Here is a 26,051-nt window from a genome sequence, read left to right as displayed (position 1 = left end):
TTTAGCCTCTCAAGTCAAAAAAGAGTAGAGAGGGACAATAGAGGATGTCGCTGAGTGAAAAGATCTGGCCATGTGACAAAATGCATCACAGCACACCTCTGCCTTTCTCCTCGCTGGGCAACGGCCCCTTTCAACCGCTGAGAGGGAGTAGAATAGTGCCTGCCTGACTCCCACACCCCCCTCTCCCTATTATTCTCACACACTCTTCAACTGACTTCTCGAAAGGATAGGAGGGAAAGAAAATGAGAGGTGTGTTTTAGACTACTATGCAATCTATGCAGAGCAGAACTGGATAGTCTGTGGGAGTGAAAGAGGCTGAGAGAGAGAGAGAGAGAGAGAGAGAGAGCGAGAGAGAGGGTGAAGTCATAGTGCTCTGTTATTGCTCTCTACCATTCCCACTTTGGCCTGAAGAACTGAAAGGCGAGAAAGAGAGCGCAGAGCTTGACATGGCTCTTGGCACAACTCAGTAGCCAGCCCAAGCAGATACCACAAGCCAGAGGATATTAGTGGATACTTTACAGCTTTAGTGCCTTTTCTCTAGGATTACCCTCGGTGTAACTGCTAATAAACCTGGGGACAACACAACAGCAGGTAAGTCAGCTACTACTAATCAGTCTTGTTCTCCTTGCCTTTGTGTGGGGAAACAGCCAAAGACAGCCACGTGCCTCTGGAAGAGTAGAGCTTATCTGCTGTTCTGCTTTCAAAATGAAAGACAGGAAATGGCTCTGGTACAGGTGCTGCTGCTGCTAGGCTGTCACCAGTTTGTGAAGCCAATAAAGAGCATCGTTTGATAGAAATACACTCACTCAGCTTCATTTGAGTTGTGGTTAGAACTGTTGTGCACCATATGAATGAAACATCTCTTCCGTGAAGCATGTACTTAGTTCATCTCGCTTTTTATACATTCAAATGACATGGATTTCCACATGCTGCATTAATTACCCGCCCATGAGAAGACAAGGGACTACACTTGGCGCTGCTAATGGCAATACAGATTTAGCATTGTGACAATGTATACAGAAAAGAGAGAGTCATGAATCAAAGATTTCTCAGTGAATTGCATCTTATATTGCTGCATGAATACAATCATTTATAGTGAAGGCTTTTGTGCTTTGGATGTGGGGAGAGGAGCCCACAACTTCACCAGACAACAGGGGATGATGGTGCACTGAGATGTTGAGGGCTCATTTGTCAGTTCATGTTTGGGAATGATATGCATCCATGCAGAAATACACACTTGTAACCTTTGCCCTCAACGTCTCCCGCAGCTGTCAACTGCAACACCATTGCAGCAACATGTATGTCTCACCACTGCACTAACTGTACACACACCAAATACAATACACAATGTACAAATACACACAACACTGCTTAACATTGAGAAGAGTCTGAGGCCTTCATGAGCTGCAGCAGGAGGACATCTTTCATCCTGAATATTTATGGATTGCAATGACGCCAAAATGAATTCCATTTCATCCGCATGAAGTCATTGGCCTTTTGGAGGAGACACATGGCTCCTGCTAGCCGCTGTCCATTTGTCAAGGCGCACATCACCTTACCTCAGTAAACCGAAAAGAGAATATGATATGTATCTCACTCTCAACAAGGGAATCTAACGCAGGTGTGGCTTACGCTGCTGTCAAAGATCCTTTCTGTCAGTGTCCAGGGGCTCTGTGCAACCTCACCCTTCCTCTTTCCGCTGCCTCCCACCCTCTCCTGCTGATGTGGCCCCTGTGCACTTAGTGATATCACCACACTGATACAAGACAAAGACAACTAGTGGCCAGATATTTGCTCATTAACATTTTTGCGCATGTTCCAGCTCCATCTAAGCTCATCCTCTTCAGCTCTCAAGTCTGTGGCGCTCAATCAGCCAAATGGCCTTCCGGGAAAGACAGATTGGTGAATGTTGACTGGGCAGTTATCAGTCCCAGCTTGTAAATGAATCAGTCTTAGTGTAGATCAATAATGTGGTCCCTGTTTAAACTGAAACCAAGCTGGGTGTTTGCCAAAGCAGCATTGATTTGAGATGCACCGAATGTGTCAGGGGCTTACCTCATGACATTACTATAGCTCGAGTGGTAGCTCATGCAGAATGTGACACACTGTACTTTGACTGTGAGGTGCGGTGTTAGCTCGAGCACGAAATTGTGAGAAGGAAGACCTTCTTCTTTGGTGCAACATTTAGCACACTGGGAATGGACAGTCAGGTCATTTTGTATTTGAACCCTGAACAAGATGCAGGTGAATGCTGTGTTACTGCCTCAAGTGCTTGAGGCATGTGCAACATGTTTTCAAAGAATTGCTCGCACACTTAACACAAACGGGAACATCTTTTTACAAAAAGGATAAATAGCCAGTAAAATAATTTGAATTAGAAAAAGTGAGTTGTAAAATAAATGTTTTTAATGCATTAGAGTTGCAAGTACAAGACAATGTGAATTGAAGAGGAGACACCTCTAAGGTCTCCTACACATGATCAACTCATTGACCCCATTCCACCCTTCCAGTGGATGTGTGTCTGTACTTGTGTGTATCTGCGTGCATATAGGCTAATTTTGTGGAGGATCTGCCCATGTGCATGTGCATAAACATAAACAATAGTGAGGGGTGCAGCTCATTGCTGGCAGTAGTCGCTATCTTCCCTATATGTCTGGAGGGCCTCAGCAACAGCTGTCACTGACACATGCACAGCTCCAGTCGCATAAGGGCCTCTGGTCTTGAATTCCAAAAATGCAGTTTAGACACATTTGGATATTTTGCAGAACAGTGGCACTAATAACTTGTGCTCTCTCAGTTTAAAAATAAGTCCTTCACTGCCATAGCAACCCAAGACCTTCTCAAGATCATTTGATATGTAGTTTGCAAGATGTCAAAGTATACTTGCTATAAACAGTGGATAGGTTGTTAATTGGTTCTTGACATGTAATAATATTAGAACTAGTGAGGTCATTCATAAAGTTCACTTACAGTAAGAATATCCCGAGTGTTTCAGGTTCATCAGAACTTAATAGGCTATAGCTATTATTTTCCCTGTATGTGTCTGGCTATCTCCTGGTACATAAATCATGCACTGTACCATTACATATTTCCAAGCAGGAAAAACTTACTTTGGTTTGATGTAAGAGACATTTGAAATACCACAGAAGGGAAAGATTAGTTGATCTCGACCATATTCCCGCCTTCGCTACACACCCAGTGCTTTTCTTCTTTTAGCCATGGTGTTTGAGGGGAATTGACATAATCATGACTCCTCCAGTGAACTAGTGTGTAATGATGACCCAAAGACCTCATCTGTCCTGTGATGTCACTGACGTGGAAGAAAAAAACAGCGTATAATTACTGAAAGCACGGAGATAAGCATGACTGGTCTCTGTGGTTGATTGTTCCTTAGCACTGAAGACCAAATGTCACACTGTAATTTCACACATCTGTTAGTGAGACAGAGTTCTTCAACCGCCTGCCATTTCATTCTTACCTGCAACAATGCATTTCTATGACTGTTTATTTTTCTCTACGAATAAGGTAAACAACAGACAAAAGAACACAGTCACCCTACCAACACAAAACAACACAAATGCGCACCCACAAAATGTAAATGTGTAGTGGTCGTGAAGATTTGAACTAGTGTGGTTAGCCAAGTATTACATTATCATTCCAAGCACTGGAGCGAGTAACATGTTTACTAGCTAAGGTCCAAAACAGACTGACACACACATATTTCAACCTTGAAAAGTCGCTAAGGTTAATGTGATAGCAAACATTTGACACACAGCACACAGACATTACTAGTTTCTAACTTTGTCTACTATTTGGTGCTGGGCTTGGTTTGCAATGGGATTATCAGAGTTACTTGTTTGATAACAAGACAGGGAGTCCACAGAAATTCTAGCCACTCTCTGAGGCTGTTTACAGCAGTGCTTTGAGCTAAATGCTAATGTTAGTTTGACAATATGCTTTTGCTTTTTGACAAAACAATAAAAGAACAGGTGTAATTATTTACAATAATTAGTGATGACTGCATCCCATTCAGGCAAGCCAGTTCCACACTCCCTGAATTCATTGGCTTACTAGGACACATAATGGAAGACAGCCACTGTTAACGTTGTTTGTTACACCTGTGCTTTTCGTGCTCGGACCTCTAATGCATGCAGTGAAAATTTTTTTTGTTGGCTCATCTACTCTTTTACAAAACATTTAATAATTCGATGCAGAATTGATATAACAAGACCGATGAATGTAACTTTTAACTGAGTTTTCAGCAGGGAAAAGTGTCCCATCTCCACTAACTTACCAGCATAAAATGATCTTGTTGCACAGGAACTAACAAACTGAAACCTGAGAAGGAAAATTAAATTAAAAAAGCCGGTGTCATTGATGATGAATATACTTGCCATACTGCCAAAATATCTTGTTTTGAACTCTACCAGCTGCTAAGAAGACATGATTGAGGTGTGCCCATAATCTATATATAAAGATCTTAATACGCCATCCATAAGCATGTCCTGTGAGTGACATTAAGTTACATGAGCATGTAATTAAACTTTCAAAATTCAGTTCAGCTCTTGCTCTTGTTATAACAGTGCAATGGTGTCATTGTAGCTGCAGTGACAAAGCCTCCTCTAATGTATGAATTGCAAATGCTATTAAATGCCTCTAGTATAGTGTGGCTTTGGCTGGGCGATATGTTTTAAACCTGCCCGTAACCACTATAATACTATAATATGTACGAATATGTACAAAGACTGAGTCCTTGCCGCAGCGGCCCGGGTTCGAGTCCCCTCTCTCTCCCACATTTCATGTCTATCTCAGCTGTCCTATGGTAGGATGAACACTGTAGGAATTTGTATACAGTCCTATCATAAATAAAGGATAAAGAGCCCCAAAAATATTTTAAAAAACAAACAAAAAACAAAACAATCTAATCAAAACATTGTGTTTAACTGCTGAAAACTTTCATCACTGACATGCCAATAGGCCAAACATTTCTATGCTGCGCTACAGAAGGACCCCAATAACTTGTAGTCAGAGAGAAGGTGTGGGTAGGCATTTAGGCGAGACTTCTGACAAATGGCTGACCGCACGACGTGTTCATATCTGAGACTGCTTCTTCCATATGTTGTCTTGCTGTTACTATTCATAGAAATGGCAAGAACTTGATCCCTTCCTTGATCTCCATGTCGTCAAGATGATATCCACTCATGCCATTGGTCTAGAGGGCTCTGCTGCTTGATAAGTCAGTTTTAGTTTACAGACACTCTCAATAGATTAAATAAAAGATGTTGCTATGGGAAACACGTCACATTTTGAGGATACAACTTGAAATGTTTGACTCAAATAATGGATTCCCATCATTCCCACCAATGTTTCCCATCATGTATATTCAGATTGAGGTGAGTCATATATTCCAGCAGCTGCACCCATCCATATGCTTGGTGACCGTATGCGGCTTCAGAATAGTGGTGTTGGAAAGAAGTGTGACTGAATACAGTATTTATCTCTCACACATTAATATTCCTAATACACGACCCAAATCAGAGCATGTTTCAACTTGTTAAGATTTGCTATCGCTCCTGATGATTTATAAAGAGTCCATAAAATACTCTGAGTGAATATTTAACAAACTGCCACAGGCATAACTATCATGAATATGTCATACTTTATAAGTGACTGATTCAGGAACTACCTGTGCTGAGTTGTTTATTAAGAAAAGTCAACAAGGAGGCCATTGATATGAGAAATTATATGTAGAGAAGCACCATTCCTCTTAGTTTGTTCATTGGTGAAACCTTAACTGCTGAAGCTACAGTCGGCTCCAGTGAGAGGATCAGGTTAATGTGACATCAGGAGAATACTACAAGATGAAACCCACCACCTATGCTGACATTTTGCTCCAGTATGGCAAGTCAACATTAGAGTTATTGTCGTTATGAGGTATTAATAGAAGCCATCATTGCAGGGAGACAAGCTGTAAATGCTTGAGTTGGATCCATGCTCTTTGACAGTTCAATTTAGTAAAACTGGAAGAAGGCTTCAGAAAAGTAGAATCTTAAGGAAATGTGTACATATTTGAGTGTGTGTTGCTATCAGAACAGAAAATGCTTGTCTTGCTTCTCTGACAAAAGCGTCTGTATGTTCCTAGAACATGGCTGTTATGTAAAATCTGACCGCAGAGGTCACCGGCCGTCTGGGCTGGAATGCGCTGTCCATCAAAATCCTGGAACAGACTGCAGCTTTGTACTCTTACTTGGAAAATAGGTGCTCACAGAACTTTCAATATCAGATGGATTGACTTGTAGCTTCGAATCTCATCCACGGCTCCAGTTCTGATTGAAATTCCCCTATCTTGGCGGGCTAGCGTGTTTTTCTTGTCAGGACGGAAGAGCTTCGCAAGCATACTGCATTTGATCAGTGTCCTCTGGCTGAACAAGTTGCCAAACGCTTGCATGCAAAGAACATTTCCCACTCCTTATTTAGTCAAATTGGGTTTGTGGTGTGAACATATCAAACACACCGAATCAAACAAATCATTTATCCTATAGCATGTTGTTACATTATTTGCAGCTGCTCTCCTCACCCATCATCTCTGGCAAATTAATATGGCTACAAGTCAAGACTTTTTTCACTAGACCTCTCCTCTTCCTCACTTTGTCTCTCTCTGTGAATATCACAGATGAGCACAATGTTCACCAGCATTACAGTCTGACATTTCAGGAGATAGAGTGTGTAAAGAGAGAGAGAGCTGTCACTATTATAGGGCTTGGATTGGGACTACCATGTTCTTGCTTGTATTTTACAACTCTGTAACTGGAATGTCTGCACAAAATAACTTTCATCCATCCTTTCTTTCACTGAAGTTTATTATTAAACTATTTAACTATTACTATTAAAGCCACCTGACTACAACTTACAATTATTTCTCAGTTAATCTATGAAATGTCTTGTTTTGTCTGACCAACAGTCAAAAGACATTTAACTTGGAATAATACAGTATGAAATAAACAAAAGCCCATCTTTAATTTTGAGAAGCTGAAATGTGAATTTTTTCTTAATTAAAAAACTGAAATGTTCATTCAGTTTTCAGAACTGTAGCTGAATCTTCTATCAATTGACTCAACTACTTGTTTATATTCTTGAGCAGATCTTTCATCAAAGTGCAAGTTAGATTTAATCGTCATTACAACACGGTTGTAAAATAAAATGCAGATGGCAACTCCCTTCTGCTACATAGAAGACAATAAGCAGTATACAACAATCATGTGATGGCACACAGAAATAAACTAAAAACTATAATGTGTAGGGCAGTGCTGAAGATGACTTTGAGTTAGAGTTTAAAAGTCTTATCGCTTGGGGGGAAAAGCTTCTCCGCAGTCTGGAGGTCCCACAGCAGACACTTCTACAGTATATCTCTTTCCAGATGGCAGAAGGGTGAACAGGCTGTGGATGTGGTGGGTACTGTCCTTTAGGATACATTCTGCGCAGACACCTCACCGCACATCCCATGCCAATTAATGTTTCCAGTCAGAATGCTTTCTATTGCTCCTCTGTAAAAGTTGACTAGAATTTGGCACAGGAATTTAGCCTTCTTAAGTTTCCTTAGGAAAAACAGCCGTCTCTGATAATATTAATTCAATCTGACGTGTGTTATAACTTCCCAATGTGGCAGTTATTGAAGAGCACTGTTTTCTTGTGTATGAAATGCTTGGAGTAAATGTAATTTCACACAAAAGATACAAGTCATATTGTGAACATCAGTGATATTCACAAACTTGCTGACTACTGACAAAGTTTTAAAGCCCCCCCCTTTTAACTTTGGAATGGAGGCACATGTTCTGTTTGGGCCTAAATATACTCAATAATGTGACAGCTGGACCTACCCAAACCATGGGATAGATTTGGGGTCCCGCTTTAAATTTAGGCTCAGGCCTTGACTGGGGACTGGCCGAGTATTAGGCCACCCTATATTACAAAGCACTGTGGAAGGCAATCAGTAACATTGTGCTGATGGTTTAGATGCCATGAATGTGCATGGGCATTGTGGTGGGTTGGCAAAGAACTCAGAGTAAAGGCTTATTGTCTGCCAGCTCTTCTTTATTTTCCATAAAGACAACTGGGAATGTTGCATGTCAGACTGGAATGCAAGCCACGTGGCTTTGGAATCCCCATGTGTTGCTCTGGAGAATTCACTACAATCAAGACTGCAGGGAACAGACAAGGTGGATCAAAGTCTTGTCATCAAGAGGGTTTGATGAATCTGTGTAATTTGGGAAAGCTGGACTAATTGAGTCCATTTAATGAAACTTAAAGCTGCCATAATCAACATGTTTATAGTAACAATTGATCAAATGGTTTTGTGTGATGTGAAAGGTGTTCATTGTGACAAACCCACAGAACAGTATCACCAGCTCTGCAGTTTCCCTCAGTTCCAGGAGCATTGTAGTATCCTTCAGCTCAGTGTTTTGGTTTTAGAGCCTGAAACTTTACTGGATTTCACTGTCGTTCCCAGACACAGCAAGCAGCTGTTTTCAGCGACAAAGCTGCACCTATAAGTGGCCAGTGGCAGTTTTAAGTAAGCTTCTACATGTCTCGGAGTTTCAGATCCAATCACCACAGGAAGCTCAACATTAAGAGAAATGTGTGTATTCAAAGAGAGTACAAGGGTGTTGCTTTTGTCACATATATCTCAACTTATCCACCTGTTTAGGGAAAATGTATTTGGCAGTGTACAGAAAAAATCTAATTTGCTAGAAGTGCAGACCTTATGCAATAATGCAGAAACAATATGTGTTTGTTGATGCAGGTATTTTAAGGGAGACATGGTTTGTGTGTCAATCCTCTTCACTTTATTGACCTTTAATACACAGGTATTGGTCAGTTTAAATAATTTATTTGAGTTCCTTTATGTTTATTGAATTGCTATTTTATTTTAATGTTTTTACAGTCATTTAGCTCTCAGCTATAACTACACACACTCTACTGCTTGCTGTGTTGACCGAGAGTGACACCGCAAAATGAGGTGAACTGTTACAGTAGCAGCTCCTCTGGATTTCCATGGCATCAGCCCAGAAATTAAAAATAAACCGGCAAGTGGAGTGCCTAACTCAGTGTCAACCATTTTGTCGCCGGTACTTAGGAACTCTGCCCGAGTCATTTACAGTACTGCACATGTTTCTGTGTTTCATCACTCTAATGCCTCAGTAGTGCCACTTTTAATGCCCTCCACCACTGGGCATTTATTTGGATTTAAATTCTCTGGAACTGCTTGAATGGTAGGATGAACACTGTAGGAACTTGTGTATGCTGCTGTGCTATGACATTTGACTAAATGATAGTGAGCCCACTGCTGAAACTAAAAGTTATGGGGAGTCGAAGAAGGCACTGCAACTGATCTCCAGTTAAGAACCAGCTCTCTCCTTCGAGCCAATGTGCACTCACTGAACTCCCAGAACTAAGATAAGGAATGTACTTAATGTGTTGGTTTGAACTGAAAGATGCATTCACTGTTATCTTGCACTCTTCCCTCTCATGTGCTTGGGTCTTTTCCTGGAAACAGGTGGGATTCAAAGAGAATGGTTTCAAGCATCATTAAAATTCACGGCAGTCTTAACTTCACAGACCACTATTAGAGAAGAAAAATATTTTTCTCGACGTGAACCGAAACCTTTGATAGACATGTTTTCAAACCTTTCAATGTTCCATACCAAAGACCTCTTCTATAACAGCCCATTCTCTTTGATCACCTTGTTTTAATCTAGTTAGACACATCAAATGATTATTAATGTCTGCCTAGGCCCATCCAGATTGCAGATTGTCTCAAAGAGATTATCTGGACATAGTGTGTTTTGTGTATGCTTAAAAGAGAATTCATGATAATTTGGCAAGCTTACTCAGGATGTCTCAATGCATGATTCAGAGGTCACGGTGCTATGACATCACCAGGGTGCTATGGTGGGGATTTTGGAGGCCCAGAGGTGTTTTCTGTTTGTAATTAAAGAGCGCTGTTGATATCATATCTGAAATCGATGTCAAAGAATGCACTTGCTCAGTGACTGTCTCAAGGCTGTTGTTAGAGAGCTTAAACAAACACATGCCTGCGCACAAAAACATATGCTTTAACACAGAGAGGCAAATATACCTTTATACTAATGACCTACAATGTGTTTGACCATTTGTCGCAAAAATTCCCACAAGGGGATCTAAATCACCTCATTTGAAATACAAATTTTAAAAATGTATCCACATATGTGAAAGGGGAAAATCAACAACCAAATAGAATTACAAACTGGTGTGATGCTGATCTTCAGTAAATGTATTCTTACAATATCCACTAAGATACCAACTATGATAAACTGACAGCACAGTACACCCCTACCACCAACCCAGTTGTAACACCTGAACACCACTTGTTGCCATTGAGAAAGCATGAAACCATTTAGCAAGTGAACAGAGAAGCAAAAAGTTAACTAAAAGTAATGAATAAATAGTTGAAATAGTTAGCTTAAATTAATGAATACATTGGTGAAATAGTTAGCTAAAAGTGATGAATAAGTTGAAATGGTTAAAGTAATGAATGAACAGTTGAAATAGTTAGTTAGATAAAAGTAATCGCTAAATGTTTGAAATGTCCAGCTCCTGCCATTGCAAGTGACAGTGGTAAAAATGTAGGCTTGACCAAAACGACTTAATCAGTTAAATGGAAAAATATTGTAACAATATACACTTTTATATTTATAATACATTCACTTAAAATCATTCAAAACAAACACAAAACAGATGGTAAGGAGTACTTGAGCTCTTCAATGTTATTTACCCAGGTCACTGCATGTTTAAGTAATCCAGGTTACAATACAAGCGTGCTACAGGCTACCTCAACATGATTTGTGTCGTTATAAATGATTAATGTAGTAAACTAAATTTAGATTCTGTCATTAACAGATTTATTTTCAGGATCTGGATAAAATGTTTGACTCAGACCTTTCATGTCAGCAGAAAAGGTTAAAGCACCCAGGAGTGCCACAAATGTGCTTCCAATCCAGACCGTCAGCACTCAGCTTGAGATACACAACCCTTATGAGAGAATGTGATGTGTCAGGAACGCACACATTGTCATAAAACACACACACACACACACACACACACACACACACACACACAGTACGGAGTATATATATATATGTATATATATATATATGGATTTATTCCAGATTAATTCCAGATTAAGAATGTTACAAAAGACAATGTCGTCCAGTTGTGAACGTCTGTGTGTATACAGCATGTTTGTGTTATGATATGAGGAAAGGTAGTCAAGGTCGAGGTCATAAAACTCACTGTTAACTGTGACCATGCACTAACGCAATCTAAAGATATTGGAGGACAACTTTCAATTGAAACTGAAATGGCTAAAATGGGATAACAATTAATGGTATGACAGGGAAAGTAACATAACAAGAAAAACTGTGCCAAAACCCCACAAGAAAGCTATTATTTGCTCTGAAAACAGTGTTTCTTCTGTCCAGGTAGAGGATGAGGTCCAAAAGCAGCGGGGTGGAGAGCCCGGTCAATGGGGTACTTGGGGTTCCACAGGGTGACCATGACATCAGCCATGAACAGGAAGTGGGTCTGCCCGTGAAGAGCCTGATAGCCAAAGTTCAGCAGAAAGAGGGTGAGGATAAGGTGGAGGTTGAGATGATCTCTGGCAAAGAGAAGCTACACTGTGATTCCCCAGAGGCTCAAGACAAAAGAGGGGGCATCATGGATCTGTCCAAAGAGGGTTTGCTGAAACTGCTGGGGATCATGGAAGGAGAGGTTCAGGTGGGTGTTCCACATTGTATTAGGCATGACCTCTTTGACCTGCTGTCATAAGTAGGGTAGGGTAAGTGCAATTATGAGGGAAAGAAAAAATCTGTTGAAGGCATTGTGGACAAAGTCAGTTTGAATGCTAAGTGCCTACTGCATGCTGTCAATGGATGAAGTTGGACTGCACTTTTTTGCACAATAGCTCTATCTTGTGGTTGAAAATGGCAGTTTAACGTGCCAGAAAAAACAGGCAAACGTGCCATGTGTTTACCAAGTGACTATTTTGGAGAAAAACAAATGCTGCAGGGGTTTCACCCTAAAGCAGAATGTACTGTATCCACATTGAGACATTTGAGAAAAGTGACACATTCACAACATGTTTGAGGCCAATTTGAACATATCATTTCTCACATTTGCACATCTGGGACAAAGAAACTTCAAACAGGTGTCCAGATGGAGCAAACACACATTCCTCTTCTTCAAGTCATAATATGCTGTATCATGTGTATATCTTTAAATGTCTATGTGATTTCAGGCCAGAGAAGATGTTATCTGCATGCTGAAGTCCAAACCGACTGTCCCAGAGGCCCTTGAATTGCGTTATGGCTCTGCGGTCCCTAGTTCGGCCCTCCAGGCCCTGCAGAGGGACGACTCCATCACTGGCACTGAGCCACGCTACCACAGTGTCTACCAAAAGCCTATGGTTGAGGTCAGTTGGCAACTGTTAGTCACAGCAATATTTCCATTGTCAGCCTATTTAAGAAAATATGTCAAAGATTCTTTTTAATTATTTCTTTATGTACATTTCTGGGCTCTTGGGTGTTGATACATTGTAAACCTACAAAAGACAACAGTCAAGTAAGTAAAGTAAAGTAAGTCAAGTAAATTGATTAGAGAAGGGTTGGGAGTAAAAGAAAGAAAGAAAGTAATGTTTGATCCATGCTTTTTTGTTATTTAATCTCTAAAAATATATGAGAATGTACTACTTTTATAATTGTAAATATGAAGTCTGGAATTGTAAATGTATTTCTTTTAAATCGGTTTGTCAGTTCCATATTGAAAATCTTCTGTACAAATATTTCAGTGATCAACAGATTTAAGGTGACTTTCCTGAGAAGTCCAGTGGACTTGGAGGCATGTTATGGAGCATTGTTCTCTATAAGGATCATGGCCTTCTTGAAATCTGAGGACCTCTTCTTACACCTTGCAGGAAGTCATTGCTACAAAATGTATCGTCATGTTACACCACAGCAAATAAAATTGTGTTTTTTATTTCCCCTCGGTTCTTGCATGTGTTTGCGTGTATACCTGCGTGGCTGTGGCTCTCTCAGCTGGAGCGTCTGCAGGAGAAGCACAGGGAGACTTACAGGCGGATGCTGGGTCAGTTGCTGCTCGCTGAAAAGTGCCACCGCCGCACCGTCCACGAGCTGGACACAGAGAAACGCAAACATGCCGACTACATGAACAAGAGTGACGATTTCACCAACCTTCTGGAGCAGGAGAGAGAAAGGTGAGGAGGAGAGGAGCAGATTTAATTCCTAAAAACATACAAACTTAGTCATAAACTAATTGTCTGTGGACATAAAGAGTAATGTCTGATTTCTAAAAAGATGTTATCAACTTCAATAAACAACATGAAAAGGTCACCAAACTAACCCTTTATGAGATGCTGATACTAACATTAGTCCGGGTTGGTCCACAATGATCTCTCTAAATTTGTAATATGAAAACTTGACTCGCGGTTGACCCACAATCTTTGAGCAGATGCTTCTAGCTTTAAGCTGAAAGAGAGACAATATTTTGAACTGCTTCAATACTGCATAACACTGTATGGGCACTCTATGATAAATCAATGTCCACATAGATGCCTGAGGAAACTTGTTCAACATGTGTGTTATGGAAAGTACCAGGTGGAAAGTGAAGAGTTCTCTGGGAGACTGAAAATTATTTCTTGTGGATACAAAGTGTTAGAGGTGAGAGAATACATTAAGTAAGTGTGGTGAAGGAATGCATCAACATTGGAGAATGTGTGAAAGATGGCCTCATCAGCCAAGTGAATTATGAGAGAGGAGAGGAGAGGAGAGGAGATGGGGGGAGCTGGTTACTAGAGTGATAACCTCATATACCTTAATTTGACAGGGAGAGGTACGGAGCTTTTGTTCAGAGGGCAGGGAGGTGAAGTGGAACTTGTAGGTGAGGAAGGGGTGCTGTGGGAAAGAGGGAGGTCAGGGGTGGAGAGGGGAGGAGACACGGGTGAAGAAACAGGAGGAATAAAGGAGGAGCAAATCTCCCATGACATCATCTGTGAAATTGAGGTTGTGACCTGGCTTGTTGGTCAAGGGGAGACTAGAGATGAGAAGTTTGGTGGAGAGAGGGAAAGAGGCACGTACACTCCAACTTCAGAGAGGGGATGGTTACATCACGTGTGTGGAGGGCCTCACAGAGATCAAACAAGCTTGGTTGTGAGTGTGTCGATGTGCACTGAATGTGTATGAGGAAGGAGGCCCTACTAATTAAAGTTCTTACAAATGAAAGAGTTTAATTGGCTGTTCCCTTTGTTGGGGAATGTATTTTGTTGCAATTCCCATAAGAAAACACTGTCCATTCTCACACATTAGAAATTGGGTGATGGGGATGTTGTATGCATAATGTTTGCTATGAATATTAGTAGGTAATGTAGTATGTGTTAGGGAGATCCACAGAGTAAGAGAGAGCGAGCATCTGTAATGTACTGTATAGTGTATAGTGTTCAGTCATCTGTAGAGCAGACTACAGTCCACGTGTGTGCTACATTTCATGAACTGTCAAAACTTCAAACATTTCATTTGCACCACTGACCCAGCGGAGGCACCAACTACCTCGCTTCCTTGAGCTTTTACTGCAGGACACAGGAAACAGAGCATGGAAGCTAAATCACTGTCATGACAGCTGAGCTGCTATCACACACTGGAGAGAGGGCTGGGAAATGAGCAACAGACTTTAGCTTAGTATTATAGCTACGCCTTTGGCTGGTTTTATGAGACAGTGCAAGTCTAGTCATGATTCAAAACGTTTTAATGAAGATTTTTTCTTGATTGTAAATCACTGTGCACACATGCCCAAATTACTATCAAGAGTAAAGTTGGATGTTTTATGATTTCAACCAAATTGGATAGGAATATTTATTATGTGTAATTACCACAATTTGGGTTTTGTAAGGCTGAATACAATCAATTCGGTTGAGGATTTTGATTTTGACTGACATTCTACTGACCTTGACTCAAATTAATGAGCCCATAAGTAGGACAGAGATAAAACAAATTTTTTTTCACTTACCGTCTTAACAAAAGTAGTTGTGACAGTGCTTTTGGGCCTTTAGGAAGTTGTGAATAGACTGCAGCAGAATAGCCATGTTAGCGACTCTGCAAGGCTGTACTTAGGCACAGCGACGCTTTGAGCTAAATGCTAACGGCAGCATGCTAACAATGACAATGCTAACATGCTGATGCTAAGCAGGGATAATTTTTACTATGTTCATCTTAGTTGAGCGTGTTAGCATGCTAACATGAGATAAGTACAGCTGAAGCTAATGGGAATGTCATCTGTTTTGCAGGTATTTGGTTGTAAACCAAATTAGCGGACACAAACATTTTGACCAGATGATGGCACAACATGTGTCAGGGGATCACTGACTGATTGACATTGCCAACTCTTGAGCCAAACTGCTAGGAAGGCTAATAAAAAAAGCATTAGATGTATCATGATCAAAATCTTTGAACAGTAAGCCTACAGGCTTCAGTTTGAAGCATATGGCACAAATCACCAGTGAACTACCACTTAACATTCACTTGATCCTTGGTTTGCATGCAAGAAAGAGGTGACCTCCTTCTTATGCCAGGTGGTTTCAAGCAGGTTCCTTGGCTCATCAGTCTCTGTCATCTCAGAGAGTGAAGGGGGTGAGCTCTGCACTTGATCTGTCAGCACTTGCAGAGCCCAGAGTCTTCTATCAGTTGCTGTAGAAGGACACAATACTGACTTTCATGAAACGGTACAGGGACTGAAAATGGTAGAGATAGGGGAAAATGTGTCTAAACTATGGATTGATGGACAAGATGACAGCAACACACAAAATACAGACAAGCACATACTGTGTAAAAACAGATTCAAAAACACATGACAACATTACTTTCTTTGCATGAACATATTCTATTAGTGCCAACATCTACAAATAAGCATTCACATATCTGCCTTGTCTGGCACCGCTCTGTTTTGACATTCACTCTTTCAGGTGTGATGGAAGCATGTCATCGTCTCATCTTTATCAACGTGATCTTCTCCATCTACAGTGAGAGTGAAGAGAGAAAAGTCAAAGGTCTTGTGCCAAACATCTGCAGGAATGCAGAGGATGGGCACAGGATGAGCAGTTTCCAATGGGTATCCATCAGCCATTAACACCCTCTCAGACAATAGAGCAATTTATATGTCAAAACGTTAAAGTATTTCAGTCACATGGTGGTATGTGTAATGATTAACGGAAGAAAAGGCTCCCATTCCTGAAGGGAAAACAAAATGAAAATGCAGACTGAAAGTGAAAACTGAAATCATTGTTTTCTAATAATTTTAAAGCCGTACAACAAATTACAACCACACTAGTCAACCATCTGTCAGTAGATTGAGTGCATACAGTCTGTGTATAACTGTTATGGTTGTCTTTAAACAGTCCACTTTGCTTCTGATTTCTCTCTTTTAACATCACATCACTCTTGTGTACTGTACACTATCATGGACTCCTTTGCTTAGTACTCAATGCTTTTTCTCTGTCAAGAGAGGCCATTACTGTGTTTACACAGTGTTTTGACAGCTTTTTGGCAGTTCATGTCTGCTTCAATCCTCAATTTCCTGACACAGAGGGGCTGCAGTGCCTCTGAGCAAATTCCCAACGAAACATGGGATGAGAAGTTGTTCCATGATGAAAACATTTTTTATTTACTTTATAAGTTATGGATTGCACCTGTGTATCTACTTAAGAAATGTGTTTTTATTCTTACACACATGTCTGAGTTGCCTAAGAAGTTAAAACCCTCATTCGAACAACTTCCCCTAACCTAATGCACTTGAAAATGTTAAAATGAGAAGAAACATAACCACACAAATGTTTTCAGGGAAGGTCCTTCTCTAATTAGTCTTCATTGTGTTTAAGCATTTAGATTCACAGCTTTTAGCCAAGCATTTGTACTTTCAACTTAGGACTGGACATACTGTACGCAGGCAATTTGTCCATAGTTATTTCTTCCTTAGTAACAGAGCATAGCCTTGCAAGACTAAACTATGTTTCTTACACGAATTGACTTCTGGAGCCAAATACCACTGACATCATGACTTTGACCTTTGCGTGAAAGTAATTTTAGAGTGCCAATTTCCAGGGTGTCAGTGACATCTGACTGTGTAAGTATGAATTTTAAGAGCTGCACTCTCTGGATGGCTCCTTTGTACAGTAGCCAGAGCTACTAAACTTGCAGAAATGTGGTTTGATATAAGATTAACTGTATCTATACAGTTCTATGCAAAAGTCAGAGCATAGCAGTTCATAAAGCTATGGTTACATATCCACCCAGGGAAACATCCAACTCATCTATATCTGGTTTCCTCCTCACATGTAGACTTTCAAGGGAGCCAGTTCAAGTCCAGTGGAACTATAGTAATGCATGTATACAGATGACATTCTCTCCTGTCTCCTGTACCCGTGAGATTATGGCTTCCTTTCTGCAGAGGCAATACCCTGTGCATTTTGGAAAATGGCGATAAAGTTTAATTTGCACCAAACTTGTACTGAACCAGATTTAATCTGAGAATAATGTCAATTATCTTACATCTTGTCTATAGTTTTTCTCCCTCAAACGAGCCATGTTTTATAAAAGCATGAAATTTGGGAGGCGTTTTGCAAAACTCCTCCTGTGGCAAGGTTCCCACCCCCTTCACAGGGTCCAAAGTAGAGCAGCACACACACTTGCATACACACATCACTGCCTTATATGGATGAGGTGACATCACCCACTGGAGGTCCGGTGGTGCTCCACTGTATTTATTCACCTTTCATTGTCCTGATAACATGCTTGGAATGCGACAGTGGAAGATGTGTGGAAAAGAGGCCCCTGCTACTTCTTATGTACTCTCAGTGGATTTTGTATAATTCCCAAAATGTTAATGTGCTGATGTAGTCCATAGTGGGTAAGTATTAAATGGGGTTTGTTGTAAAGTTTCTTAGTTGTTGTCACTGTGTCCACAATTGTGGATTTGTTTTAAATCATTGGTTCATTTTGAACAATTAGAGTTAGTTTAAGCTGTAGATGCACAATCTCCCTTGTTGTGCTGTGCCTGTATTATTGTGGTTTCTTTTGCAATGCAAAATGTTCAGGTTAAATATGGTATTAGCATGTCCCTGGGAGTGGACAAGGAGACAGATTTGCATTAAATCTGCTTTGCATGCATTTTGTTGGAGCCGAAGATGAGAATGGGCATGAGCATCATAGAAAGAAGCTGAGAGAAGAGAAGACCACTTGGTGAGGGGGTGTTAAACTTTCACTAGCAGTTTATGTCCTTTGTCTCTATCCCAAGAGCAGTGATGAAAATTTTTTGAGTTGCAGATCTTTGCCAGTTACTTGCATGTATGATCCGTCTTTTACTGCATAATGTTCAGTATATAATGATCAGATGTCTAAATGTTCAATGAAAATGTGTTTCTTGCATGTGTGTGTTTAGAGATCTTCTATAATAACTTCCATAAAACACTCTCAATAGAATCAGGATTATCACTCACTATCATTGAAACGTTAACTGGGATAAAACATTGCATCCTGGAATACATTTTTCATTTTTTCCATGACACAATGGCAAACACAGATACATAGTTGACTTTGAAACCAGTAAAACACCAATCTAATGTCAAACCTTTGTTTTTTCTCTTCACATTTTAGACTGAAGAGGTTGCTTGAGAACGAAAAGGCCTACCAGGTAAGAAAAGAGAAGGAGCACTCTAGACGTCTGGCCAAAGTGCAAGAGGAGCTGGTCAAGTTGAAGTCCTTTGCCTTGATGTTGGTCAATGAGCGCCAGCAGCACCTGGAACAAATGGACCAACAGAGGCAGCGGGTCCAGGAACTCAGCCAGCAGCTTCACCAGCAGGAGCAGGCACTGAGTGAAGCCAGGGAGCATGCTCAGGAGGATGGCCACAGGGTGCTGAGCCTGGAGGCTGAGCTTAAAGAGAAATCTGCCCAGATTAACCAACAACACGAGGAGATGAGTGCCAAGCTAGCGAGTCAGGAGATCCACAACCGTCAACTTAATGCCAAACTTTTAGGGCTTTCTCATAAAGTTGAGCAGTTAGAGGAGAGCAGCAGGGCCTTGAGGAAATCTGAAGAGGAACTGCAGGAGCTAAGGGAGAAGATAGGCAAAGGGGAGTGCGGCAACTCCAACTTGATTGCTGAGTTGGAGAACTTGCGGAAACGGGTGCTGGAGATGGAGGGAAAGGATGAGGAGATTACCAAGACAGAAAATCAGTGTAAGGAGCTAAGAAAGAGGCTACAAGAGGAGGACAGTAAGAGTAAAGACCTCAGGCTGGAAGTGGAGAAGCTCCAGAAAAGAATGATGGAGTTAGAGAAACTTGAGGGTGCCTTCAGCATTAACAAGGCTGAGTGTGCACAATTACAGACTGCTCTAGAGAGAGAGAGGGGCCTGACCAAAGAGCTCTCAGATGAAGTCGTAGCTCTCAAGATCAGCATGAAAGAGCTTGAGTCCTCTGAACTCAAGTTAGAAAAGTCTGAGTTGAGCTTCAAGGATGACTTGAGTAAGCTGAAATCATTGACTGTTGCTTTGATGGAAGAACGAAAGACTCTGATGGAAAGAATAAATTCAGATGAGAAGAAAAAGGAAGATTTGAATAAGATGTTCAAAGTTGAGCAGGGTAAAGTTATGGAGGTGACTGAGAAATTGATAGAAGAAAGCAAAAAGCTCCTGAAATTTAAATCGGAGATGGAAACCAAAGTAGAGACTCTAACCACAGAAAAGGGAGAGCTATGCACCAAGCTAGCCTATGAAATTGATAAAACTAAGGATCTTAATTCTAAAGTCAGTCAATTGAAAAAGAGGTTAGATGGGTTTGAGCAAGCAGAAAAGCTATCAGTGAAGAATTCAGTGAAATGTGAACTGGGAAGAATGTCTGACCCTGTTAAAAGAGAAGATAACAAAGTAAAGGAGCTGACATTTGAAATTGAGCGCCTGAAAAACCGTCTCAAACAACTTGAAATAGTTGAGGGAGATTTGATCAAGACAGAGGATCAGTATGGCATGTTGGAGAAAAGGTTTGTGACTGAACAAGACAAAGCCAACATTCTTTCCCAACAGGTGGAGGAAATGAGGAGTCAGATAGCACGAAACAAAGCAATTGAGAAAGGAGAGGAGGAAAGCCAGGAAGAAGACCTCCAACAACGATGCAAGAGAGAGGAGACCAAAACCAGGGAACTGCAGGCTGATGTCGTAGCCCTCAAAGAGAAGATCCATGAACTGATGAACAAGGAAGACCAACTTTCTCAGCTTCAAGTGGATTACTCTATCCTGCAGCAGAGGTTCTTGGAAGAGGAGGAGAAAGCCAAGAACATGGGCACGGAAGTTTTCCATCTCACCAAAGAACTGGAGGTAGCAAAGCGTCATAGCCGAGCACTAAGGCCCAGTTTGAATGGGAGGAGAATGGTGGACGTTGCTGTCACATCCACTGGAGTACAGACAGAGGCATTGTCCACTGGGCCAGCCGAGGAGGACACCCCAGCTGTGTTTATAAGGAAGTCTGTTCAAGAAGAGAATCACATCATGAACAACCTCAGACAGAAGTGCCTGAAGAAGCCAACAGAAAAGAGCGGCGCTCTTGAACGTTGCCCTTCATCTAGCAGCGACCTGGGTTTGAAGAAATCCTGGATTCCCTGGATGAGGAAAAAGGACAACACCGCTCAAGAGACCAACTTGGAAAAGCGTCTGCACATTAATGGAAATCATTTGCCTTCTGAATTGACCATGTCCCAAAAGCAAGGGCAGCCTTTACACATCCGAGTAACACCAGACCACCAAAACAACATGGCCACTCTTGAGATCAGGAGCCCCACTGCTGAGGATGTTTTCTCTAGCTCAGTTCCCCTCAGCCCCAACCCATCTCAACCTAAATCCAGAATCACAATCATTCCCACCTACTCTGCTCCTACCCAGAAGAGAAAGTCCACCACTGGACCTCAGGGTCCTGAAAGAGCCAAGTCTCCAGTCACTATCACAACGATATCCAGAGCCAAGTCTCTAGAAAGCAGCAGAGCTCCCTCCTCTTCATCAGGAAGGCCATTGTCCCCTGTCTCCATTATGACAGTGAGCACTGCTATAGTGCCTGAAGCATCTGCCTCCCCAGAACCCCAGGAAATGACAATGGGCCGAGCTGTGTTCAAGGTTACGCCTGAGAAGCAGATGGTGCCAGTGCCTATACGGAAGGGCCACAACAACACTAGCATCATCACCACCACTGATGATAACAGGATCCATATTCATCTAAGCAACAGCATCACCCCAAAGATGGTAGTCAGGCCGGTGGCTGCTGTAACAGAGGGCAAGGATATGACCTTATCAACAGGTACAGTTTTACGCTCGCCCCGCCAAATCACCACTACTGCTACCAGGAGCACACAGAGCAAAGTGATGAGCAGTATCACAATTTCCCCAGTTTCATCCACCACTTCCAGACCCACACAAAGCATGGTAAGATTTGTTTTAAGGTTCTGTTGATCCAAATTATGAAATAACATGTTTTCCTATAGACAACTTTGGTTTAATTTGTGCATTATTTGAAATACCTGCCCCTTACTCTAGATAATCCATACACACTACTGCAAACACTTCACTGGACGTACTTGCTGGAGCAAGAAAAAGCAGATTTGGTTAAAAGTTCCATTCACCCCCATTGTATTAACGTGTCAATGGTGGATATCTCAATGCCTGTGCAAATTAAACCCAAACTGCGTTACTCTGTACCATGTGAATGAGAATTTCTATTGCTTTATTTTTAATAGTTCAACATTTTCGGAAATACACCTATTCACTTTTTGATGGGGAGTTGAATAGCAACCTTATTGTTGCCTTTGGACAGCCTTGCTGCAATTAGTTTCCAATCTTCGTGCTACGCTACACTAACTGGCTTTAGGCTTATTACGTAGAGAAATAGAAATTCGTCGTTTCTCTACGTGCAGCCGGCTGTGAGACGAGTGCGCAGGGACCGTCTACAAAGTGCAACACCGAAAACACATTCTGCAGAGATATTCAATAACTTCACACTTATACAATGTAGTGCCCCCAAAATCACCTTACACATTAATGATATACTGCTGGTAATACTACGACACTTAGTTTGGGGGGAAAAAGACTTTTGCATACCTAATATTAGGTAGGCCTATTTTTAATATTCAATAACTACACTGTTAAAGACTGTAGTGTCTTTGTTTTCGGTGTTGCACTTTGTAGACGGTCCCTGCGCACTCGTCTCACAGCCGGCTGCACGTAGAGACCAATGTTATTTGTGCCGCTCCTAGGAAGACTCATTTATGTGAAAATGTACTTGTAGCTTGTTGTCTACTTAACTACCATAATAAAGAGGCGTCGTTTGTGTTTTAAACACGTTTTGCTTACGAGTTATTTATCCCGGAAGCTCGAATCTGTGAATATATTTCCAACTTTACTGAACTCAGTAATAAATGGCACCTTTCCAGTTATCTCTAATTACGAGATCTTTTCTCATAATTACGAGATCCGGAACTCGTTATTATGAGATAAGGCTTCCAATTTTTTTTTCTTTGGTGAATGCAATGTGCTTCCGTAAAAAGGAGATGAAGCAACACAATGTTGGTGTTTTAGTGGACCATATAATATGCTCTTTGTGGATCAGATGGATAGCATGACAGAAGTGCCCCTATAGGCAGGCTTCAGAACAGCAGAGCTAATGATGTGGCCTTTTGCCACTCTGTTACAGTTAGGCTGTAATGTAGTTGTTACTCAGTGTTTACATTCACAAACAGCCATGCAGGGCTCAGTGCCCTCTGGCTGACACAAAACCTTGCCTTGCACCACTAACACTAACAACACTGACACTTGTGTGTGTGTGTGTGTGTGTGTGTGTGTGTGTGAATGAATAAATATTTACGTTTTTCATTCACAAAGTTCCTATAGCACATAAGAGCAGTTCCATTGTTTAGAAAATCAGAATTTATTTCTTCCTGTAATGGGTTTTGCCCCTTTTCCATTATATACTCTTTATGTTCCCCTCAAGTGTTCCCCTCTCTTCATTTTCCTGCCTGAGAAACTTTACTCTCTCTTGCTATTGTCAACAGACCGGGCATGATGCCCAGCCACCTCGCACAGGGCTGACCCGCATCCCAATGTCCAAGAGCCTGAAGACGGGGAAGGCTATGCTGGGATCCCTGGGGATCTCGCCTGGGGTAAAGCTGGAGTCACGAGCTGAGAGTCAGTCTATGAGGATAGAAGTTAAAAAATCCACTGTGAATAGCAATATTTTACAAAATGGAGGAAAAGCATGATTGACACAATAGTACCAAAACACTTAAACATATTCAAATATGGTGCTTCAGAGAAATTATGACAGTTATGATGTCACTACAACTCAGCCAGACATTATAAGGCATTTTTTGTAATTAAATAAACCATTCATTTTTGTAAATTCTTTTGTACTTGTTTGTCTCAAATCCATGCCTGCCATTTAGATGGAAGTATCTCTGTATTTACAGTGTGTATTGTGATGGGCATTTGGGTTTAATATTATATCAGACTGTGCTGCTACTAACTGCTTCATGCTTCGAGTGGTTGTCTCACATATTAATATCTTATAAGGACACAATTATAAGTCAAAATACTTGTTTTCATGTAATTTTTTTTTTCTGTAAAGGATTTGTACTGAAGTATTTTAAATAAATGTGATTTCAACGGGTAGTGTGACATGCTCATTTATGTACGAAAATAAGAAACACAAATATGCAGCAATGCCAGCAACAGAATTTAGTTCAACTTAGCAAACAGGCCAGATCAATTTCATATGACGATGTGATGTTTCATGTGCGTACCCATAGTAAGTCACGCTTTTACAGCATTAAAGAGTGAGTACTCTTTGAATCTTCAAGGCAGGGTCTACTCCCACATGCTACACTGGATAATGCAGTCGTGGACCAAAGGAAATGTTAAATGTGAGCCCCAATTTTTTCACTTTGTTATTTCACAGGTATTGAAGCAAAAGCTCAAAATAATAGTTTAAATTTATGAACTTCAGTAAATATTAGTTACTAATTGATCATTTGTGATCAGGTGAAACTAGCATGCTCGCATATGAAAAGCCACAATAATCTTAGATTTAAGTCAAGTCCAGACAAGACTGGTGCATTGTAAGTGGGGGATGTGGTGTCGCAGACCTCAACATGCTTTTATAACTGAATTTATAACATTGAAATAGTTGGGCTTTGAAAACCATCTATCTGCATTTATGTTATTTAAATTTCCCTCCAGAAGGTAATTTGAAGCTGTATAAAACTATATTTTTGGGGGCTTTTTTGTTTACTGTTTCAGTCTCCAGTCTCTCATTTTAACTTCTCTTTGGATTATATGATAAAGATCTGAATTCCATTTGCGCTAAATTACTTATTAAGTTAATCTTCAATTTTTTGTGCCTGAATAAACTTGACTTTTTGAATAATTTGTGTAATTTGTGAACACTAAGACTAAATACAGTATATATTATATATTAAATGACACAAGTATATGATAAACGTTTATTATATACGTTTTAAACTTGCACAAATTGAAATTACCTGCTGAAATTTTCAAAGGGGGACATTCAAACCACATCAGGGCAGGCAGATGGTGGTTCTCAACATAGCCTACATTTTGAATGCTATAAATTCAGTGGTAAAAATTTCTACATTAAATATGCAGTAGTAATTACATTTCCCAATTGTGTGTTTAATTTAAATCTTGAAGCCTTTTTTGGCTTCCATACTTGTAATTAATTTTAAAACTGTGTCAGATCTTCTAATTTAACATCAGCTGTTTGTGCACAACAGACAATGTGAGGAAGGGGCGTATTTATTTTCTGTGGGGATGTCACTGCTTCGTTTCATCATCCTATTGGCTCAGAAGCTTCCGGCTTCTTCCTATTGTATGAGATTAACAAAACAGATACAGTCGGTACTACAGTGAGTAGATATTATAGTTATATAGAGGGTACAGTTCATCCCTTAGACAGTTTTTTCTCTTTGCCTGGACGTTTCGCCTCTTGTTTATCGTGTAGGATTAACTAGGAACTGTCGACTGTCAACTAAAGTAGATTATTTTAGCTCGAAGCGGATTGCAGCCATGATGGCGTCAAGCTACAACGCTAAGGAAGAGGACGGACACCCCTCGGGTGCTTCGAACCACGGAGGCGCAGTGGCAGCGAAAAGTAAAAAGCCGGATAACACTGCGTTCAAGCAGCAGAGACTACCAGCCTGGCAGCCCATCCTGACAGCAGGCACCGTGCTGCCTGCTTTCTTCGTTATCGGTCTCATCTTCATCCCCATCGGCATCGGCCTGTATGTTTCATCAAACAACATCAAAGAGTTCGAGGTAGAGTACCGTCTGCCTATGTTTTAACTAGCTAACTTTAAAGCCACTACGGACCGGTTTTCTACACAGTCCAGTTCAACCGAGGCAACTAAGGCGACAGTAAGCCGTGCAATTAACGTTAGCTAACTTAACTGCTGTGATGCTGATACCTTAATAGCTAGCTTGACATATTTCTGAATAGTGTCAGACTTTGCCATGTTGAAACCGTATATACTCAGTTGTCAGTTCATAAAGTAGCTAGCAGCTGAAGAGCTAAAACCACTGCAGTCTAATAACAGCACTGTGATGAAAGGTTATAGTGTTCAGTTGTGTTGAAACCGTTTTAAAAAGGTGTGAACTTGTGGTCATTTGGAGACTTCAGTTATTGGTACTGCAGTGTAATGACAAGTGTTTCTAGTATTGTGTCCACACATTTAATGTTACTTCGAAATGTTAGAAACACTTTAGTATTACACCAAATTTATATGACAGAGGAGAGACATACTGTTAGAAAACCCTTTTAGTGTAACATCCCACTTGGTATCAGTAGGGTAAAATATTAGCGTAAAACTAAAACAAACACAAAAAACTACAGCTTCCAAAATGACCCGAAA

The 26,051-nt window shown here is 40.8% G+C and overlaps 2 protein-coding genes and 1 long non-coding RNA gene across 4 annotated transcripts in view; 2 read left to right on the top strand and 1 right to left on the bottom strand.

The window, feature by feature from the left end:
• The first annotated feature begins 357 nt into the window (after positions 1–357).
• On the top strand, positions 358–23,527 carry LOC123978901 (filamin-A-interacting protein 1-like). Of its 2 annotated transcripts, XM_046062515.1 has the most exons (6): positions 358–591; positions 11,517–11,811; positions 12,332–12,505; positions 13,128–13,306; positions 18,750–21,558; positions 23,181–23,527. In XM_046062515.1, exons 2-6 carry the CDS (start codon positions 11,524–11,526, stop codon positions 23,385–23,387), a joined length of 3,657 nt encoding a protein of 1,218 aa, XP_045918471.1. In that variant the 5' UTR covers positions 358–591; positions 11,517–11,523; the 3' UTR covers positions 23,388–23,527. The 2 variants fall into 2 exon arrangements, with proteins under 2 accessions (XP_045918471.1, XP_045918472.1); XM_046062516.1 differs by lacking the exons at positions 358–591; positions 11,517–11,811 and having other exon boundaries at positions 12,389–12,505; positions 12,881–13,306.
• LOC123978904 lies at positions 11,211–15,435 on the bottom strand. The gene is made up of 3 exons (XR_006827082.1): positions 15,112–15,435; positions 13,105–13,223; positions 11,211–12,494 (listed from the first exon to the last, which is right to left on the bottom strand). It is a non-coding gene; the product is annotated as an uncharacterized LOC123978904 (long non-coding RNA).
• Positions 23,528–24,982: 1,455 nt separating the features above from the next.
• Positions 24,983–26,051, top strand: part of LOC123979524 (cell cycle control protein 50A-like) — a 5,820-nt gene continuing 4,751 nt past the window's right edge. Inside the window, exon 1 of the mRNA XM_046063475.1 lies at positions 24,983–25,458. Within this exon, the coding sequence (XP_045919431.1) occupies positions 25,210–25,458 (249 nt within the window). The 5' untranslated portion in view covers positions 24,983–25,209. The remainder of the gene's footprint in view (positions 25,459–26,051) is intronic.

The sequence above is a fragment of the Micropterus dolomieu genome, linkage group LG11 (genome assembly GCF_021292245.1).
Source record: "Micropterus dolomieu isolate WLL.071019.BEF.003 ecotype Adirondacks linkage group LG11, ASM2129224v1, whole genome shotgun sequence".
In the NCBI taxonomy this organism is placed as follows: Eukaryota; Metazoa; Chordata; class Actinopteri; order Centrarchiformes; family Centrarchidae; genus Micropterus; species Micropterus dolomieu.
The sequence above is the reverse complement of the archived record's forward strand: the minus strand, read 5'-3'. Positions and strand labels throughout refer to the sequence as shown.

Excerpts from the sequence above, each read along its gene's own strand:
- LOC123978901 (XM_046062515.1), top strand. The coding sequence starts at position 11,524 with ATGAGGTCCAAAAGCAGCGGGGTGGAGAGCCCGGTCAATGGGGTACTT. Across the intron at positions 11,812-12,331 it reads TCATGGAAGGAGAGGTTCAG|GCCAGAGAAGATGTTATCTG; the intron begins GTGGGTGTTCCA and ends ATGTGATTTCAG. Across the intron at positions 12,506-13,127 it reads ACCAAAAGCCTATGGTTGAG|CTGGAGCGTCTGCAGGAGAA; the intron begins GTCAGTTGGCAA and ends TGGCTCTCTCAG.